Raw genomic sequence first — 21,834 nt, 5'->3', positions numbered from 1 at the left:
GCTGGAAATAAATCTGAGAATTCAATACATCTCAAGTCACTTCTATTATTCAAAAGACACAAGGAACACAATGGAGGGGAAAAAAAATGTGTGTGTGTGTGTGTGTGTGTGTGTGTGTGTGTGTGTGTGCGTGCATGTGTGTGTGTTCCAAAGGTCTATTTCTTCCCATCAAGCTCACAAAGTAGAAAGCTTGATGCATTTGGTGCATAATTTAGCTATGTTGTATCTGTCTATGCTCTGGGGGACGTCAACATCATTGTTCCATGGAAATAAGTGAAGTGCATAAAGTACATGTGCAGATAGATGTCTCCTAGTGTACCTGTTCACTCCAAATGAAGCTGGCCCACTCTACTGTAATATGGCTAGTACATCATCATCCAAAGGCTTGGAAATTCGGTGAAAACTCCAAAGTGACAGTCTGTCATTTAAAATTCACATTGTTTTGGAAAATATTTCTTTAAAGTCCACAAAAGATGTACATAACAAATGTATATTGTCTCTTGTTTGTTTGTTTTTGCAAGCATAATTCCCACAATTAGTCCTATTACAGACGTACACAATCAACCCTAAAGACGCGTTTAATGTGACAGTCGAGCCACTTCTTAGTATGGACTTCATGAATTAAAAGACCAGCCCAGAAAAGCCCAGTCGATTTGAAAACGCAAAACCAGGTTTGCTACAATTTTTGTGATTTTACTGAAGTTGTGGAAGATTGACTTTCTTTCTAAAAGAAATGATTGGCCCATGATTAGGAATGGGCGGGATTCTGTTCTATCCCTTATCATCCATTTTATAAATCAAAGTTCTACGAGTTGTAGTTTGGTCCTGGTGAAGGATTATTTTGGCATTAAAGCAATAACAGTCAAGGTCCATCGGGATGCCGCGGCCTATTGCCGCCATCTGGCAGGCCGCTTGATCCACAAAGGCTTTCTATATCAATCTTGATATTTTAACGATTAAAAAAATAGCATGACAAACGTTCAGGTGAGAAAAAGTAGCATCGTATTTGGACTTACGTACAGTACATTGACACGTTGAGTGGAAATTGAGCAACAACAGCAAACAGATGAACAGATTAAAGCAATCTTATTGACTTTGCCCTGAAATCCTTCATCATAATTTTACACACACAAGCATTTTCAATTGTACAACTAACTCTCAGCCCTTGGGAGATAAGTACACGAAAGCCCCGAGGTCTAATCTAACATTGAAAAATTGCCTGAGGTCAGCTAGAATACACGGGTGACCCCGCCGACCAGGATATGCGACCTTAAATTTGTGTCACTTGACTGTATTGTTTTACTTGTAGTTCCATTCCACTTTATTTTCGTCTCTGGATAGATAGCAGACACCTTCTACGTCACAAGTTGGAAGTGTCAGTCAAGACGAGTTCCAGTCGCTTTTTTTTTTTTTTTTTTTTTTTTTCTCCACTGGTGGGCTCGCTCCCTGGCGTAACTGCAATGCACCACAAGGCCACAGTAGTCAAACAAAACAAAAGCCAACCAGGAATTCTCGGCCACTTGACTGATGCTTTCCGGTAGCTATGGAAACCTACTGGAAATCCTCCCCCCTCCCCTCACGTAACCCCCCCCCCCCTCTCTCTCTCTCTCTCTCTCTCTCTCTCTCTGTGTCTCTCTCTCTCCCTCTCAATCCGCTGCCAAATCTGTTTAGGCTACTTTGCGCATGTACCACGGGTCAAAGCGAGCACAGCGTCGACTCCAAGATGGCGAAAGCGCGTCTGGCTTGCCTCCTGACTCTCCTCTCAACTCACTGTAAGTAAGCTCGAAATCAACTCACGGTTCTTGTATTTTGTCAACAAGGAGCGCGCCAGTTTAAGTGCAGCTACTTGTGCCGCTGTTTGTTCGCGATTGGAGTTGAGCGCTGGATAGAAAAGAGATCCCATCAGACAAGGTTCGTCCAACACTAAAACTCACACCAGACGGACGAGAACGTCTACCTTGGAAAAGAGACGGACTGACTCGTGTTTTTACAAATATATAGTCGCCATTTTGGTACAATTTACTAACAGAAGACTAAGTAAGCAGGTCGAGTGTTTTTAAGCCGCTTTTGATCAGTTCGCCCAAGCCATCGTTCGACTCTCAGTTTGCTCGTATTCATCGTTTGCCCGCCCGCCCGCCCGCCCGCATCGCAAGAACGAACATCGTCGCCATCGTCGCTTCCCCCCATCGCGTTTTGCTTACTTTTCGGAAAAGTTTGTTTTTGGAGTTCAAAGGACGCCCCGGTGCTTGTGAATTAAACATGGTTGTGGACGTGCCGTTAACTATTTAGCGTGGCTGTGGGGCCGCGGTGGCGATGTTCGAAGTAGTGATGCGAGATAACGGTTTTTCTTGCCGGCTGAATAAAGCGGGCGGGCAGGCAGGCTGTCCGCGGGAGGAGTCGGGCCAGTCGGTGTCCTCTGCCTGCCTGCCTGCCTGGCCGCCCCCGCTCTCTCCCGCGACCAGAATCGGCTCGATGTGTTTTCGCCGCCGTTTTATCAGCATACAGCTGGAAGTGATGAACGCACACCTGTAGAGGCGAACTCTGGGTTTTCCAGTTGTTCGTACCATAACAATGAGGGAGGGTTTGGAAAGAAATATATCAGGAACAAATCATCTTGGTAGCCGCGTGGTTTGAAATGACTCATCGTTAAATAAGCCACTTGTTGCTGCTGAGCTACGTGAGCAGCCGTTCCGGGAAGCAGGGCTGTTTACGTGACCTTTTTGAGTCTGATTTCGTTCTGACCAAGCAAGAAAATCACTCACAAGGGAAGAGCCATAGAATAGTCCAATCAAGTAGTTTGGCCTAGGCAGTGTACCTTTATTAGATTTTCAAAACACTGCTCCTATCCTATTTGGACTCACTTACCTTACCTTAACATGTCTCCGTCTTACCCTTGGACACAGGTTCATTCTCAGGCAAGAGTGGGACCAAAATAGCCATCAAAGTACAGACATGAGACCCTCCTGGGATCTTTCACGTGTATAAACGCTTTAATCTGAATTACACTGCAGCCTTTTTCCACTTTAGACACAATCTGTCCTACTCAAAAGATGTTTGTGGGTTCAAAGGGATGATGGACATGAACTTTGAAACATGACTTGCAAAATCAAAAATGTGACACACATAATTGACCGTATACTTATAACCTGAGGCTTCGGAGGCTTTCGTCACTACTTTTGATAGTGTTTCCCCGAAGCAAATCTGTGACAGGGCATGGCAGGAGAACAATTGACATTTTCAGAGGGAGCAGTGAGCTGGTGAAGATTTAAGAATTTCTTTTGTCTTGCTCGGACAGGGGCTTAGCCATGTGGTCGACTGGCTCTGAGCCAGCATTGGCCGTGTCTTTAGAAACAGCATTAATCTGGCTCGATTGAAGCTGCCTAAAGGCTGTGTTGTGAAATACTAATAGCTGCTGATAGGCCACCACTAATTGAAATACATTTATTTTTGGAGTCACGCTGCGTCAAACGTTGTTTTCATGTGGATGTCTCCAGGCCACACAAGCTTGCGTTCTATCGATTTATCGTCACATGTGCCTTTTTAGTTGCAGTTTCATTCCCTTGTCTGCCTTCTTCTTCAATGGGCCTCAGCTATTCCAAGTGAAGCCTAAAGCCAACATAGCTGTAAATATCATCCTAGTCATCTGTCAACGGAGCAAAAGACACAGGCCATTGTTATTTTAAGTGCACATGCTTACAGCAGACTTTCCATCGGCATTTTAGGCTTCATCTGAGCACTTTGCCTTGGAATATTCCAAAGAAGAGCGAGCATCTGCTCTGTCTTGGCCAAGAGTGGACGGAGCAAAACGATGTGAGACTCCGGAAGATGCTCAAAGTGGCTTCGTTTGAATCAAATACAAACTTTGAGCGGGCTACTTTGACTTTGTTGACTCTGAGTGTGGTAGAGCATCATTTCAAGTTCAAGATTTGACACTATTTTCCTGGAAGATTGCCTCTACCTTATCTTTGTTTCCATTCATGGATGACAACGGAATCCAATTGGAGCCATCTCTTTATCTGCATGGTTAGATAAGTCAAAGAGCTGGTTGTTGTTATGTACTCTGCTGATAAGCCATTTCATCACACAACAGCGCTTCTCAAACTGCTACTCATGGACTGACGCGACCAAACACATTGTTTGGCGTGTGCGGCCGAGCGCTGGCTCGGCGAGACAGGAGTCAATATCCCCTTAGATGACTGCAGATAGTCAGTCGCTCCCTTAGGAGCCCGTATGTTGTCAGATGTTTCCTGACCCACCCAAAGCTTGCGAGCAAATGTTTGGAGGACACAGAGAATGGCACGCAATCGAGCGGCAGACACAAACACAAAGGCGTCCCTTAATGCTCTGCATTTGTTTGTTCCAAGTCAGGAGTTATTCATATCAGAAAGCCCTGAGTGAGAGTCAGCTCTGGCATATTGACATTTTGCTCTGGGCTCAGATGTCACAGCGAGAAAGGAACGATGTTTCGGGAGAGGGGGAGACTGACTGAGTACTGCTCACTCCCAATTTTGACAAAGTTGATCATAAAAACAATTCCTTACAGGCTGTCATGAATATTTCTCTCTTGCGGACCCCAAAGTGTATAAAGCGAATGCGGCGAATGCGGCGGCGGCACACGGCTGCTTCCTCTGGAATTGGCCGAAACAGCTGAGCCTGAGTGGGTGGAGGTGTTTGGAGCTGTGGCGCAAGCAGGCGTCACCAGAAATATCTACAGCGTCCCTCCCAAAGCTGAGTGTCCATGCAAGCAAATGTAACATTCCAAATGGAAAACACATGGAGCTTGAAAAACCTCCTCCATGAGGTGCAACAATATCGGCCGGCCGGCCGGCCACCTGTTTGCCTGAAAGATAAAAAGAAAGTCCGTCTGTCCTGCTGATAACAGCAGAGAGGAGGAGGGCAAGCTGTGAAGAAAGATTCCAGACAAATTGACAGATTGGGTCAAATATCTCATAAGCCGCTTGTCAATACAAACGAAAGAGTAGGAGGCCATTGAGCATGAATGTTTTCTCTTGCTGCACTGAACCGTTAAATACGTATCTGTGCACAGCACACAAATGACTTCCTGTTTGATGATATTTATCGGAGGATGGGGTGGGGTGGGGTAGGGTCACATGCTCCCTTGAGGGAGGAAAACACAGTAAGTTCTGCTTGTGTCTTTACTGGATAGCAACAGTGCATCCATCTATAGGTCAAACCAGGCCACCATTGATCAAACATCCGGAAGCTAGCAAACTAATTAGCCTTTTCCTTTTTGCCGAGGCAATGCACGAGATGGATGAGAGACTTCCACACTAAAACCACAAAATGGCTCAGGAACCATTTGATGTTTCTGGGTTTACCAGGCTGTAAAGAAAGAGGCAATTGCGCTTTAAAGCTCAGGTGTTCACCATGAGTTATTTCCAAACCATTGGCTCCACCTGAAAATGGGGTCTTTGATAATCCTTCTGAAAAAGGACTTCTCTCAAACATTTCTATGATGAGAATATTTATGGTTCTTCAAGGACAATGTTGTTTTGGGCAAATCATTTGGAATAGATGACTGTTTGGCAACGTCATCAAGCTACATCGTATCTTTCATGATCGCATCGCTAGGGAGATCCCGAGGGGCAGAAATTATACATCTCTGACTTCATTGCACAAATGAATGACTCACTACATCCACACTTGGCAATGACGGCTCCATGCAGAAATCTCCGTGCCCGGTTAAATGAGTTATTAGCGGTGCGTGTGTTCAAGAACACTAACTGGAGTTCAGTTTGCGAGCACAATAGGTCAAGTGTTGGAGTGCAGCTGAGTAAAGTAACAACCAATAATTGGAATTTGATTCTATGAAACGTGTCGGACAGTATTTCCAGCGTGATAGAAACCAAATGCCAGCTTCTATTTTTGCTCAAAGATGTACTCTCGAGCACATGATCCCATACGAGCCAATCGACCATGGCTTGCTACCAACCAGCCATTTTCACACTGGACAATGGTTGGGGAGGTGTGTGACCTGTTTTCTCTTGTTGTCGTTTTTTTTTTAGGTTGCAGAACAAGCACATGTTTTGATGTCGGATGGCCTTGACTCATTTTTGTGAGTGAGTCACGACAACAAATCACTCACGAGGCCATGTATGCTTGAGCACACTTTAAACCTCAAGTCCGGGTCATTTTTTGGAGAATGTGCCCCTGGCCACGGTCTGTGTTGACCATGCTCACTCTTGGGTTGTTTCGGTCCATACACCAATGGCTCTTTGGTCAAATGTTCAAATATTCACTAGCTGTTGCTATCTTCAAATATTTTTCTAACCATTCCAATGTTCTGGGGGGGGGGACAAAACTTGTTGTATCAAAACGTGACTTGTTGAATAGAACTAGAATCAATAATTCAAGATGCTAGCTAGCAGCAGCAGCAGCATTAATGCACTTTCTTGATTCTGTCACAAAACATCACCTGGATCCTGAACGGTCTGTATCGGGGCCAATGCATGACTTGAAGCTCAGATCCAGCTCTCACACACACGCACCACTTGCCACGTGTGTGTGTGTGAGCGCATATTTTGGGGTATGCACGTGCCTGAAATAGTTGTCCGGATGCCAGACATAGGCGATGCGTTTGTAGCATGGTGGCTGGCCTCTGTCTGAGCTCCGATAGAATGAAGGGCTTTACATGCGGGCTCTGCTTGCTTTTCCGTGTCATAGGAACCAAAAGTGAAAAGGGAAGCTATTTGGGTGGGTTTCACCACTTTGTCATGTGTCGTCGCAGTAATTAATAACTCTTAAGTTGACTGGGTTTCAGCCCGAGATAAAACCTAAGTGGAAAAACAAGAGGAAGGAACTGACCAACATTCTACACACATTTCCTGATTCTATTACTTTTTTTTTCTGCTGTAAAGGGATACTCTAATTGTTGTTGTTCGAAAACAATTCCAAACCTTAAACTTCATATCCTGTCATCCCGAGCAATAGCCCAAATGAGCACGTTATCGCAAATGCCATTTCCTGGCTGAGACTTTAATTGAGACATCAGCATAAATTCCACGGTCATTAGCAACACGTAAACATATGAGCTTAAACAAATGCTCTACAGCAGGGAGATGCTTCCTTTGAGAGCCACAATTACCGTGGACCTCCCATCACTTAAAACGATCATGACATGGGATGCAAGTCCAGTTTATCTCATCTGTATTTTGTGGAGAAATTCGAGATGTTCATTGCCTTGGCGATGTGTGCCAAATGGCGTCTCCCTGTGAACTGGAGTCACAAGAATGTGCTAAACTGTTGCAAAACTGTTACTTTTGGGTCACTGCGATTAAAAAAAAAACAACAAAATATCAGTTCTTCAGTTTTTGCCATTTTTTTCTACCACAAAAAACAGCGCAATGTTTCCATGAATGACTAAATCATGAAGGATTCCCCAGCGAAAATCCGAGCAACCGTTTGAGAAAATAGATCCGGCCGTCTCGCATGAAACGTTAACTTGAATGTTAGCATACTGCTTTGAGCTGGAGCAATCATCCCATGCTTTTATTAGCTTTCAACGTGGCAAATGTGCATCTCTGTAAATTGCTGATGGATGTCTGGAAAAATGAGAATAGCAGTCTCCATCACGAGGGATCCAAACTAAATGTCCAACACTCATAAGTGAGTCAGTGATGCCTCTAAGAAGATTACGATGGTCTTTTAGCATTTTCGACCATTAGTCACGGCTTATTAGGAGCGGGTGTGTCAAGCGCACTCAAAGAATTCCATGCGGTCCGAATATTCCTTGCAGGCCCGTCCCACACATTGCTAACTGATGGAATATTCTACACGCTGTAAAACTCTATAAGAGAAATCTTTTTGACACTATCATGTAAGGAATTGAAGGGTGTAAAATGGAGGTTCAGGTGTGTATCGGTGGCTTTTCCAGCGCCAAAGTCCGTCTGGTATTTCCGAGGGAAACCCATGATGGATTCCACTCGGAGCAGGTGATGGAAGCACGGCGGCAGTGGGTGGGGGGTCGCTTGTGGTGCGCAGCATCAGAAGCCTCAGATGGTTTCCTGTCCCAGCTGTTGTCCAAGTTACATTCCCTATTCCACAACTCAGCAAGCCTTCACAAACTATTTACTATTTAAATCTTTGTATGAACATTTGTTGTCTTAAGGGGGTTGTCGGTGTTTTGAAGAGAGGAACAGCCCTGATTTGGTCCCAGGGTTCTTTCATCGTTGAACTCGGCATCCTGTTTTTTTCATGAAGGTACTACGACGGACTTGTACATCATTTATTTTCATCATTTGAGAAAGTTCAAGCTAGAAATGCTCCTCAGGGCATGGCACGGCACGCCTGCCTTGTGTGCTCTGTGGGATTGGGCGCCCTTGATGCCATGAGAAAAGTGTCCATGCAGGCAAATTAAATCAATGAACTACTGAATCCGACGGAGCCTGAATGCACAACTAATGAAAAGAGAATTAAAAGTCAGCAGAGTTGTGCGAGCAGTTGTTGTGTCCGCCGCCCTTTCACTTTAGCCCTCGACGGGCGGGCGGGCGGGCGGGCGTCCTTAGCCCACGCAGGAAGTCAGGCAGATAAAGCAGATCGGAGTTGCTAAGTCAACACGTTTGTGTTGTCTGCCTTTGTGTGTGTATTGTTCCGTTGTGAGTTGGGCATGAGCTCATGGTGGTTCTCTCCACTCCATGCTGATGTCTGCAAAGTGCTTCTGCTCCCTGTAACATCAACTTGATTAGCCTGTGAAGTGTCGACTTTTATGATGCTGGAGTGAAAGGATTGGTTGATTCACAGTGACGGACGGACGGACGGCATGATTGTCAACATTTCAACGACGTTTGAAATTTGGAAGCGGTCGAATGTTGTTATCCGCAACATTGCAACTTTGGCTTTCATGTGATGTCGTGTTTGCCATCATCCAACATTTATTTTCATCATGCTGGGAAGAGGCCTGCGTGGAAATTGCATTCCTAATTAGGATTAAGAAAGGGGTCGGGCAGCCCCCAACTAGAATGTGAAGCATTTGTAATGAGCACGAGTGATGCCATCTGTGTGCAGTGTGGCGAGGAGCTAATTCTGGCACCGCCACTGGTGTGATGGAGCACAAATTTTCATGATAGCAAAGCAAAGCATCATGCCTGGCCTTTATTTCACTTCAACTCCAGCGGAAAAAGTGTGAGTTGAATTATCCAAGCCCCACTCTTGGGTATCCAATGGTCCTTAAAGTGCCGCCACGGAGCTAGCTCACCAATTCATGTGGACGTCCAACATGTGTGCCATGTCACATTGTTGGCATAACGGAATTGCTGCGCCAGGGGAGGCCTGCTCCCACGCTTGGCTTTGCGCCCCAAACTGTTTTGACAAGGCTTTTACTGTCTCCTTCAAGTGTCAAAACCGGCAGCAGCTAATGATTTGGTCTTTAGATTTGTCAGAAACGCTGCGGAAGGTTGAAACGTTGCGCTTCCTAGCCATCCCAATTAGTGGGCTCACTCTGGTGCTGCTTCTGATCGACTATTTTTAGAGTTGACCTGCACTCTGAATTCTTTGGTTGTCCTTATCAGCAATAATAACTGGCCTTGCACTGGACTGACAGAAGAAATGCACAAACTTGATGTGGACCATCAGGACTACTGCTACCCTTGATATCCATGTGCACTGGTTGTCAAAGACGATGATGCTGTGATGGGAAGAATTCTCTGACAGAGCAAATTAAGGACAGAAAAGCATTTAAATGTATGCTCATTGCTGCTGATGGCCAGTCAACCTTCTGGACTTTGTAAGTCACTTTGAATAAAACCATTCAGGGAGTACAAATATGTCTTTCTAGTCCTACTTGTTTTTCTGTTAGGGTTGTTAAATTGAGAAATAGCAGGCCTCGTTTTGGCATTCTGTGAAACGCCACAAAGCCAGCGAATTGTTTTGTGTATTTGGCCACTTGTTAGAGCCCTCGAGCAAGTATTTTTCCAAACGTTGATGATCTGAAGGGAAAGATGGAATAGTAGTAGAAGTTGCCTCCCCTTAATCCAAGCCTGTGAACTTGCCGTAATTGTTGGAAGTCAAAGCGGCCACATGCAAACATGAACGCTGATCTAAAGTGACAGGTTCCTAGGCATTCGGTGACACCGTCACCTCCCCCCAGCTCCCCTCATTGGCTCCGGCGGAGTATTTGACCCTGCCGCCCTCAGAGGGCTCACCAGCAGTAAGGCAAACGCCCCGGCCCGGCCTGGCCCGAATGGGCTTCCAGATAATTGCCTCCAGTAACATATGTAAATGCGGCATACATAAATGCATACGCAAAGAGGCCCGGTGGCACTAAACTGCACCTTGTTAGTCGACACCTGGATAACGTGAAAGACATTGGAATTACCTGCCGGTACTCTGATTCATCTGTTACCAAGGCTTATCCGATGAGTCACTCTTGAGTCACTGAATATTTCTGTATATTTAGACAAATGGAAAGAAATGAATGTGGCGGGCGGTGTAACCTCATTTAATAATATAATGTAATATAATGCAATGTAATATAATATAATATAATATAATATAATATAATATAATATAATATAATATAATATAATATAATATAATATAATATAATATAATATAATATAATATAATATAATATAATATAATATAAAACAAAAGCTTTTCTTTCGGTTCTCGACTACGTGGTCCTTGACCTGTGGCTGGCATCCCTGTTTAAATTGGGAGTGTTGCAGTGAATAAATGGGCTATGCGGGACATGTGGCGTTTGTGCAAATCCACGCTCGCTCGCTCGCTCGCTCGCTCCCTCCACATGCACCTGGCGTCCAACGTGTTGCTCCCTTTACCTCTCATGTGAAAAGGCGGTCAAACCTCTGATAAGGTCAGACATTTTTAGGCCCGTCATGTCATTCGAATCAAATAGATCAGTTGCAGGAGCCGGCCAGCCGGCCAGCCAGCATTGGAGCAGCAGCAACACTCATTTTTGTCAAACTAGTTGAGAAAATTAATCTTCTGTGTACATTTATTGAACTGACTGTACTCAGCTGGATGAATAATAGAATGGATTAAAACATCAAATCCCCAACTGCTCCATATTTGGTCATAACAAGAGCTCATTTCATCGTCGACGAGCAGCCCTCGCATCGAAAACGGCAACTGGTTGATATCGTGTGTGTGTGTGCGCGGATACTTTGATGTTCATGCTTTGGTAGGGCGTGGGAATAGTCTTTGCACGACGCACAAGGCAGGCAGGGAATATCTCGAGGTTGCTTAATTGAACCTTTCTATTTATGATACCGACCTCACCATCACAGCCAACGGTGTATTACAACAGAACAAGGAGGGAGGGAGGGAGGGAGGCTTTATTACTCAGTGCAGGAATCAAGAAAACCTCAGTCTGTGATGTCAAACCTGAAGGAGAGAGAGAGAGAGACTTTAGAAAGGAATTAAAGCAGAAGATTACAGATGGTAGGGTCAGCAAGTAAGGATTTAAAAAAACAACAACTTTGATATCCATTTGTTGACTGGCAGACAGCAAAGAAGAGTCATCCCAAATATTCCAAGCTGATCATGTACGTCATGATACCCGATGATAGAACGTTTAGGTGTCGTCGTTTCAAACAAGATGTCGTTGGCATTGTTGTAGGGAATAACAGAATGTTATTGTCCGTGGCATCTTTGGTTTCCATTTCATTCGGATATTTTGGACTCCTAAGCATGCCTGGCCTAGTCTGATAAAGTTACACAGTACATGTTGTGCAGCCCTGCGTCACATGTTTCACATGCACAAGTTTTTCTCCAAAGATATTTTCAAGCGTGATGATGTCATCTTGCTACGTCTGCACTAAACAAGCTGTCGTCTTGTCATGATCTCCAAAAAAGGCAGTGGGATAATCAGCTTAGATGGTCTGCTTTAGCAGGTGACCTCCCCCCTAGATACTTGCCACGTCTCCAAAGGGCAAGCTCCGGTTATCCTAGCCGATCCTTTTTTCATTAAGATACATACTGTACACCAGTGGCGGACCTAGAGAGGGAGGGGGCCGATATCCTTGGGCACCCCGTGACCCCACCACCCATTAGAAATATCCTAGCTCTGCCAGTGGTCACTGCTGATTGTTGGCCCTCCCTCCCTATTTGGGCCAGTGTTTTTTGAAGCATCAGGCAATAACGTCAGGCCCACAGAGTAGAGAGCGAGAGAGAGAGAGAGAGAGAGAAAAGGGCTCGGCAGCCAGTTGAACTACTGGCGTGGCGTGGTGAGCTTGCCCTGAAAGAGCACATGCCTCTGTGCACAATTACCCAGTGTATGGAAACAACTCCCCCCCACACACACACTGACAATATAGTTTGACAAACACAACTAGAAATGCAAGATGAAGAAAAACAAAAGCATTGGAAGAAAGATCATCATATGGGATTGACATTCATCTCCTTCAAGGGAGTTGATGGTATGAGCATATGTACCCCCAAGTCTTAAAAGGAACACGGCGGCGCATGGGTTGGAGCACGTCAGCTGGTATTGTGCAAATTAGCGTGAGATCATCACCATCACGAAGATGAATGCAGCGGAAAATCTTGTTTCGCATGGCCTTGTCTCTTTCTTTTGAAGGCTACTTGAGTGTGTTGGCAGTTGTACTGAAGACGGACAACGATTCGCCGTGGACGGATGAGTTTGACAGTAAGTAAAAAAAAAAGAAGGAAAGAAAAGGATTCGCTGCTTGTGCTGACGTGCCGTCTTTTCGTCCACTCGGTAGGAATTGAATTATCGTGTTTGATCGACTCCATTTCCACGAACAATCCGAGAATCGAGTGGAAAAAGATTAAAGCGGAGGGACCGAGCTATGTGTACTTCAACAACAAAGTTTCAGGTAAAGCCGTCCGTCGTACGCAAATTCAGCCGTTTATTCGGTCACTCACTCGTTGACGTTATTCTTTGCGCAGGTGACTTGGAGAACCGAGCGGTGATCAGAGAACCTGCCACCTTGGTGATAACCAACGCGACTCGGTTGGACACGGCAAAATACCGTTGCGAGGTCACAGCTGCCGAAGACCTCAAGTCCTTTGACGAGATTGCCATTGATCTTGTCGTTCGAGGTACGCTACGCTCAATCGCTGGTTCCCAATTTTTTGGGGTCAGACAACAAAGTTTGACCATTTTTTAATCAGAGACAAATAAACTTATGAAGCACTCTTTTTGCCTTGATCCGGAATCTGCCCTCTGGAGGTTTTCCCAATAATAATATCTCAACATGTCCCATCGCGATCTTCACGTCACCGTATGGTGAAATTAATACGAGAGCGAAAGAAGAGGATTCCAAATTTGAGGCTAATAATAACACGATTTCATTTTGCCCTTAAAAGAGAGAGACCTTGCCCGGTGAGTTCACACTTTGGATGCGGTAAGATGACACCGTGTTGTAGGTCGCACCAAGCCTTTGGCATACATGTGAGGATGTGTTGTGAGCGGACTGGACCTACCCAGCTGCAAAGGCATGTTCTGGGCTATAAGGGGAAAGCTCTGAAACTGCATCTGCTCTCAATCGCAGTGCTAAAGAAAGCAAGGGCCGCATGTTTTGCTTGCATTTTTTGGCATCGCTCAAAAATCCCAAACGCATCCTCGTTGCGAGGAAGGCGGCGGGGCGGCTCTGCGTCGAATCATTGTATCATTTTTCCTTTCTTGTTTCTTTCTTTCTTTCTCCACAACAGTCAAGCCGGTGGTTCCGAAATGCAACGTCCCCAAATCGGTACCTTTCGGGAAGTCGGCCGAGCTGAGTTGCTCGGAGGAAGAGGGTTTCCCTAAGTCTCAGTACCAGTGGTTCAAGAACAGGGAGGAAATTCCTGAGGACCCAAAGAGCAGCATCAAGTTCTTCAACTCGTCATACACGCTCAACTCGGAAACAGGAATTCTGGTGAGTATGTGTTTTGGACGAGGACACGCATGAGCGAGGAGGGTGGGGCAGGCAGGCAGGCAGGCAGGCAGGCAGGCAGGCAGGCAGGAACGGTGGCTGGACGCCGGCCCACCCGCCCAGGGGTAGGCGGGATATTTTGGGTAGACAGTTGATGGTGCAGGAGGGCTTGAGCCACAAGGGGAATGAATGTGCTGTCCTCGTTCGCACATTCCGCAAAGGACTGGCTTTGGAGGTCGGACGCTGCTCGCCCCGCTAACTCACCCGAGCGAGCGAGCGAGCGAGCGAGCTGGCCTCCGTGATGCCAAATCGTACGGCAGTCTCCTCCTTTGTGTCAAACTCCAAAGGCATTTGTTGGTGGCAGCTGTAAACCAACGAGGTTTGGACGATACGAGCTCTTTTCGCACCTGTGCCCGTCACCATCGGACTGTGAATTCTATACTGGCGGGTGGGAAAACAATGCAACAGATGGATAACATGAAACCATTGACATCTGAGTGCTACTAAAGATTGTCAGCATTCACAAATGGCTACCTACACACTTGAAAACACTGAGCGTCTCTTTTCTTCTTTCCCCTTACGTAGAAGTTCATCTCAGTCAGAAAAGAAGACGCCGGCGAGTACTACTGCCGAGCGAAAAACGATGCAGGATATGCTGAGTGTGCGCCGCAGAAGATGGAAGTCTGTAAGTGCCGGATCAACACATCGTTGAAATTCAGATTCTAAGAGTTCATCGGAGTTCATGGACTACTTTATTTATACAGTGCTCCCGTGGGCAGAAATGTTTGTCCCCCCCCACCCCGCCCGCTCTGTGGTAATGAAAGGAAAACCCACCGTAGTCCTTGAAACCAATTGAAATCCCATTGAAGCCTTCCAATCTGAGATACATAGTTAAAGTTAAAAGTAACTTTAACTTAACTTTAAGAAATGTCCCATTTGTGTGTCCACAGATGATATTGATGTGGTGGGGATCGTCCTGGGAGTGGTGGTGGTGGTGGTCGTACTGATATGTATATCGGCCGGGATCTGCTGCGCCTATAAGCGGGGTTACTTCGCAAGTCAAAAGCAGGCAGGGAACAGGTAAACAAACGTGGGCCCGTCCGTCCGTCCGTCCGCGCGTCCGTCCAAGAGCACATGTTGGACACGCATTCACCTCCACGTGATCTGTGTTGTAGCTACAAAGTTCCAGCCAAAGGAGACGGGGTGGACTATGTGCGGACGGAGGACGAGGTACGCCTATTATTTATTTTTGATATTATTATTATGCTAAGATATTTGGGGGGGATTCCGAACTTTGATTTAGCTATGAATGTTTGATTTGTTTATTCAGGGCCATCTCAGCTCGACATGACCCTGTGTTGAATGCAAGTGTGCTGGATTTAAAATGGCGTCTTTGCTCCTTTTTGTAGGGTGACTTTCGACATAAGTCGTCATTTGTGATATGAAAATGACGCAAGGATGACAGTGGGAAAGTGCCAAGTGAAACAAGTGACATGTGCGGCTGCGGTCTCGGCGGTCTCGTCACCGAGTTCATGGCCTTGAGCTCTCGACGTGACTTTTTCAATCCAACTTTTTGCCAAAGGTGACAAGATTTTGCAAAAACATTTTCATATTCCATACGTATTGCTGAGCTCAAGCATGGATTTGAAAGTCATTTCTCAAATCCACTTGGATGAAATATTTGACAACACATAGTCCCACCAAAATCAGTCAAACATGACACATTTCTACATGACGCTTCAAGCCGTTTGTCATTTCTATAACGTTTATTTTCTACTGTTGAAATTTGTCAGACTATTTTTGATGGGATATATTTTGAATGCCTATAGATAAAGGTTTACTTTTTTAAATATTTGTAAAATACTAACTGTGTTTTGTTTTTTATTGTAATTATTATTTGGTTGTGGGTTTAAATATGTTACTTTAACCACTTTGCATCAACCTGTCAGAATTTCTACCTTTGCCACCGGTAGAGAAAGAAAAAAAGAACAAACGTTCTGCATATCGACATGCGCTTCGTGAGCAGTCTTGCATATTGAACTTTGTCCGCTGAGATGGCCGTGCCCAGGTTCTTTTGTCAAAACACAAACAACAAGAAAAAAAGAAAAAAGGACCTCTGTTTTGTTTGTTGTCTTAGAAAGAGCTTTTGAAGAGTGCCAGTCCAATGCTGTGAAACACAATCAGTGCTGCGTTGCGTTTTCTTCATTTTTTTTTTTTTAAGTGTCCTTCTCAGCTTGCTGTTCATCTTGTATATAGCGATTTTACTGTCCTGTTTGTTGTGCGTCGTTCACTATGACATGATCACAATCCAAGTTTGACAGGGTGTACGAGTTAGCCTTCCAGACCCCTCGCCGCTTCGACAAAAAAAAAGACAGAAATGCAATGAACAACCAAGCCAGCCTTCAAAAAATGCCCTTTTCATCTCATGTCAGATTTCTTTGTGGCTGGGGCGGAGCATATCCTTTTAAAAGTTACATTTATTACTTTTCGAGCTCTGGAAGGTTAACACTTTTACTGATTGTATATAGGTACTTACTTTGTGTTGCATCCTCCTTTTAAGATAATGAAAAATAGATCCAATCAGAAAAGGAGTATGAAAGTTTGGATTCATATGACTGATAAAAAGGCATGTGGCCAGCAAAATGTTACTCCACACCTTGTTGTTGTTGTTGTTGTTGTTAACGTTGTTCTAGTTCTTTAACAGCTGAGCAATTCACTTTCACCATTTTGACATTTTTCTTGGGAAATGTAATTCATGCTCGAGATGATCTGCCCAAACATTTGCACATAGGAATTTGTTCATACCGCCTTGTTAAAATATTAACACAGTCAAGTGAGTTTCCATACCACAAACTCATTTGAGATCACTAATGGATCCAAAGTGAGGCTCCACCTTCATTTATACAAATTTCATTCCTCCCAAGTGCCTTCTGCCGTTAGAATAGATCTTTCTTTTGCCCATTTGCTATTCTGCCTGAGGTTTCGTGTTGCTCATTCAGTTAGCCGCAAACATGGCGTTTGAGAGGGATGATGTAATCCAAATTTTTACATATCTGCAAACGTGTATATATTTTTTCCCCCATAGATTACACTAGACAGGCTGAAATAGACATAGAAATATATATTACTGTTGTGCCTATATATATAGTGGAAAATATTTTTGGTAAGGACACACTATTAGGCAAAAGGATACTACTGGCTTGTGTTGACTGCAGTTTGTATAAAAAAAACATCAACGCACACTTCTTGCCGCATTGTTGCAAATGAAACTCTTTCATTAAATTCTGCTTTTCACAAATCACATGTCAGTGTGAAATGGTCAATTGTGTAGGATTTGCATGTTGTTTCGCACAGAAAGCAACAGTTTATTATCACGCTGTAACTTTGTTTTTTAGTCAAGGGCAATGAAAACGGAGCTCCAACTTTGTATTATTCACTCAATGCCAAGAAATAAATGCTGTCATCTAAACTCGGACATGCTTTTCCAGGGCTTGTTGGGTGGGAGGGGGGGATTTGTCCATTCACTATACAATTCACTTGTCATATTAATAGGGATTCCTATGGCTTTTGATCCATGCGTATTAGCTCACATTTTTTTGTTTACTAGCACATGCAAGTGAACACTGAACAAGACAGAATAGCGTGAGGGAGTGAGTGGTAAAGCAGCAAGTGAAGGGATGGGGAGGAAATCACAATTGCCACAAGGATGAGACCCATTTACAAAATATTTCAGTATGACATGATGAACTGACACATTGACAAGATGTCTCCACTGCTTGCATTCCATCATAAATAATGACATTCTCGACAACATATCTGAACAACTCGGCTCGGCTCGGGGGATTTCTTGTATCATGTTGGATCACTTGATCGTTGCGCATCTTTCCTATTTGGATTTCTTTCAATAACATCGACTGTTCAAGTTGGACCTCTACCGGCGCTACTCTGCAATTACATCCTCAGTTCCAAGTTGAATCCATTGAACATCCATCCCACTCGGAGACAGCTTACTATAAAAAAAAAGATTGCTATTGCATGTATTCAACAGCATCAAACATATCCTGGACCTTGCATATTTCAATTGAATATTCTGTTTGATGAGGGAAACTGAAAAAGATGGGGGAACCTACTTGCGGAAGTGGTAAGAGTCCACGTGACTGTTGACGCATGCGTAGTAACTCAGTTGAAACTAGTAGGGCTCGTCAAACAACTGAGAAGCTACTTGAACGATACAAACAAACGATCGCTAGAACAACGAGCACATTTGCTTACAAATTCTATTGACGGAGAAAAACAAAACCAAAAAACAAGCCTGACCAGCAACGATGAACTTTTTTGGTTTTGGCCAAAGTGCGGACGTCGATATAGTTCTCAATGATGCCGAAACGAGGAAAAAAGCTGAGCATAAAAGCGAGGACGGCAAAAAGGATAAATATTTCCTCTTCTACGACGGCGAGACGGTGTCGGGGAAGGTCAACGTCAACCTCAAATACCCCGGCAAGAGGCTGGAGCACAACGGAATCAAGATTGAGTTTGTTGGCCAGATAGGTAAGCCAATGGCGGTGGCCTGCACCGACTGCGCCTTCGCCCCTTGCAGTCACGTCGTCTTGACAGGCGACGGCCGGCGGACACTTTGCAGGAGAATGGATTCAACGCTCGGTCACAATACCGCTGCGCCCCAATGTCTTCCACACGCACGCAGGCAGGCAGGCAGGCAGGCGGCTGGCTGTCAAAAGTGTGCCGAAAGGCTCCGGTCTCGTGACAGATGTGCTAGTTCTCGCTCACAGGTCACCTGACCATCCATGTCCAAGCCAAATCGCGTCCGGAATGTCAATTTTGCCATCATTAACTGTCATTTATTTTCGATGGTCGACCAAATATTTCACAGACCAAAGCTGGCCACATTTAGTCCAATATATAGTGCGGTCATATGTCAGGCAAGAAAAAAAAAAAGAATGAAAATGTCTTTCAGAGCTCTACTACGACAGGGGAAACCACCACGAGTTTGTGTCCCTGGTGAAAGACTTGGCCCGGCCAGGGGAGCTCACGCAGTCGCAGACATTTGACTTTGAGTTCACGCATGTGGAAAAGCCCTATGAGGCTTACACTGGGCAGAATGTCAAATTACGGTGAGTTTGCATTCCTGAGCCGTCCAATATGTACAACATGAGCTCCACCTCCGGGACCACCGTTTAGCTGCAATTATTAAAAGCGGATGTACACTCTGCTTCGTTTGAATAATGGACGGTATTAACAATGTGCTTTGCCTACAGCTATTTCCATTTCAAGACTAATCTTTTGCCTCCAGCTATTTTCTGAGAGCCACAGTCGCCCGCAGACTGAGCGACATCGGCAAAGAGGTGGACATTGTGGTTCACACGCTCAGCACCTACCCCGACATCAACTCCTCCATCAAGATGGAAGTCGGCATCGAGGACTGTCTACACATCGAGTTTGAGTACAACAAATCCAAGTAGGTTTCAGCGGCGACGCCCGTGGCCGCTTGAAAGTGTTCTTTAGGGTGTCCGCGTCCTTTGCAGGTATCACCTCAAAGACGTCATTGTCGGCAAGATTTACTTTTTGCTCGTGCGAATTAAAATCAAGCATATGGAGATTGACATCATCAAGCGGGAAACAACTGGCACCGGGCCCAATGTCTACCACGAGAACGATACCATCGCCAAGTACGAAATCATGGACGGCGCGCCGGTCCGAGGTAATTTGAAAGGTTTCTTCCACAGTGACGGATCCATCTGCTGGTCTAACAAAGTGTGACTTGTGCAGGAGAGTCCATCCCCATCAGGCTGTTCCTAGCAGGCTATGAGATAACGCCTACCATGAGGGACGTCAACAAGAAGTTCTCAGTCCGCTACTACCTCAACTTGGTCCTCATCGACGAGGAGGAGAGGCGCTATTTCAAACAGCAGGTACACTGGTGCAACTATGGCTCAAATCCCAACGCAAGTGGCTCATGGAAACCTCAGACAGACCTTTGACACAATAGCAAGTGAACTGGACAAGTCAAATTCGGTCATGCTTTCAACTGTGTATGTGTAAACATTTTTATCTTCTGGTGTTGCAGGAAATAACGCTGTGGAGGAAGAGCGATGTTGCAAGGAAGAGCATGTCTCATCAAGCCATCCTTGCCTCCCAACGATTCGAAAGCTCCTCCAACGCAGAGAAAAGCCAGGCTGATGAAAAGGACGACTAAAAAGGCCCAGCCCTCCCCGCCAGCTCACTGCCGCAGCAAGTTGCGAATTTGAAAATATTTTTTTTTTGTGCTCCACTCAAATTGTACTTGCAAGTGATTGTATTCCTTTTGAAAAGCAGCCACCAAATGAGCTTTATTTTCATTTTCCTGACAAAACAAATGAGAGTGTTTACTTTGGTTAGTGCCACTTAAATCTTTGGTGGGTTGTCGTCAACTTGTTGAAGATACAGTCATTTGCAAATACAATGTCCCTAACATGACCTTGAATTCTTGCCAGCTGCAGCAGTGATCGACTCCTATACGTAAATCTCACATTTATCAATGAATCATTTAATTGCTGCCTTGGAAGCCAAGCCGACCTTTATCTGCTTGAAGTTCAAGAGAAAATGAACTGAATACCAGAGAACTGAACATTTTCATACATTCCACCAGAAAAGAAAAGACTATTTATTTTTTTAATAGCATCATATGCTGAATGCCTTACCTAGTGGAGATGTCACTTTTGATGTGACGCTTTTAAGTTGAAGGAAAATACACAATTGACAGTGAAGTCGTCCAAAATTATTTTTTGACAGAAATATTTTATTCGAACGAAATAGTGATGATGCAGCGGGGTGCAAAAGTAGGTCAACATAAAGAAAAAAAGAGGGGGGGGGGAAACATGTCTACTTTTGCACCTCCTTGTAGAAAGAATAAAATTGATACACTGTATTAAAAGCCTTGTGGATCAGAAATATTCTATATTTACTTTACTTTTTTTCTGCTTTATCAGACCAAATGACAAATCATGTCATTAAAGAAATTGTCTGCTATCAAAAATGAAAAAAAAAAAAAATCATTTCATTTTTATTGGAGGCATGTTTGACACTTTGAAAATCAATTTGCTAAATTGCTTCATCCTTTTTTGGCTTTGTTCCCACGACTTTTCACGTACTGTACCTCTCTGGATCACGCCCGCCGCCTCCAATCGATGGTGTCGGTGTCGGCGGTCGCTTTTTGATAGTTAAGTCTTCTTTGTGCCTGAGGGTTGATTGGCAACAAAATGTTTCGACTGGGTAAAACTGAAAATGCATTGCTAACTTTGAAATACATATCATGAAGTCAAAAAAAGTTTTCTATTCCCATTCTGAAAAAGAAAAGCACCCATGTGAGAATAACTGCGCTTCTTTCATGATGGATTATATTGAAGTTCCCTCTATTTTTATATTCCACATGAGTCCTTCGAGTAAAATGGCACATTGTTGTGTTTAATTTGTGTGTGCTTATTTGCTGATTGATTTTCACTGATTGGAGAAAATCTGGCTCAGCTTGCCTGTGTATGTTTAGTTGTTGTGTATTTTATTTTTTTTCCAGCCCTGATACAGACAGAAGCCTGTCTAATGCTGTTTGTAAAATAGTCCTATTAAATTGAAATAGAATAAACGAACTATAAATGAACAAATGTCTTGTGTTTTTTTACGACATGGTTTATCTGCAGACAAGTTGACCTGGCGCTCTCCAAAACGTCACCGGTGGAGTTTCCTTTACGAGCCACTAGAGGGCAGATTTGTGTCAAGAACAATATTGGGTCAAGCGGTACCCCGATGGGTTGAGCGATCCAAACTACTCTATTTACACAAGCACAGCATTGTCTTCAAAATAGCGAGACTTTGACTTTCATTTATATCATGCATTTTAACAAAACTTTGATAAACTTTGATTTTCCTTTATCTAAAGCGACTGATGAAGATGCATCCTTCACAAACAAAAAAAAGGCCGAAATAAAATGTA

At 44.4% G+C, this 21,834-nt stretch overlaps 2 protein-coding genes across 2 annotated transcripts; both read left to right on the top strand.

The window, feature by feature from the left end:
- Nucleotides 1-1,527: 1,527 nt before the first annotated feature.
- Nucleotides 1,528-17,328, top strand: jam3b (junctional adhesion molecule 3b). The gene is made up of 10 exons (XM_061300110.1): nt 1,528-1,537; nt 1,614-1,772; nt 12,557-12,625; nt 12,702-12,815; nt 12,889-13,041; nt 13,654-13,856; nt 14,439-14,538; nt 14,804-14,933; nt 15,029-15,083; nt 15,263-17,328. Exons 1-10 carry the CDS (start codon nt 1,528-1,530, stop codon nt 15,296-15,298), a joined length of 1,029 nt encoding a protein of 342 aa, XP_061156094.1. The 3' UTR covers nt 15,299-17,328.
- Nucleotides 17,329-18,017: 689 nt separating this feature from the next.
- Nucleotides 18,018-21,505, top strand: vps26bl (vacuolar protein sorting 26 homolog B, like). Its single transcript, XM_061299310.1, has 6 exons — nt 18,018-18,401; nt 18,826-18,982; nt 19,162-19,326; nt 19,394-19,569; nt 19,638-19,780; nt 19,936-21,505. Exons 1-6 carry the CDS (start codon nt 18,179-18,181, stop codon nt 20,062-20,064), a joined length of 993 nt encoding a protein of 330 aa, XP_061155294.1. The 5' UTR covers nt 18,018-18,178; the 3' UTR covers nt 20,065-21,505.
- Nucleotides 21,506-21,834: the final 329 nt, after the last annotated feature.

The sequence above is a fragment of the Syngnathus typhle genome, linkage group LG15 (genome assembly GCF_033458585.1).
Source record: "Syngnathus typhle isolate RoL2023-S1 ecotype Sweden linkage group LG15, RoL_Styp_1.0, whole genome shotgun sequence".
NCBI lineage: Eukaryota > Metazoa > Chordata > Actinopteri > Syngnathiformes > Syngnathidae > Syngnathus > Syngnathus typhle.
Note: the sequence above shows the minus strand (reverse complement) of the source record. Positions and strands in the feature narration are given on the sequence as shown.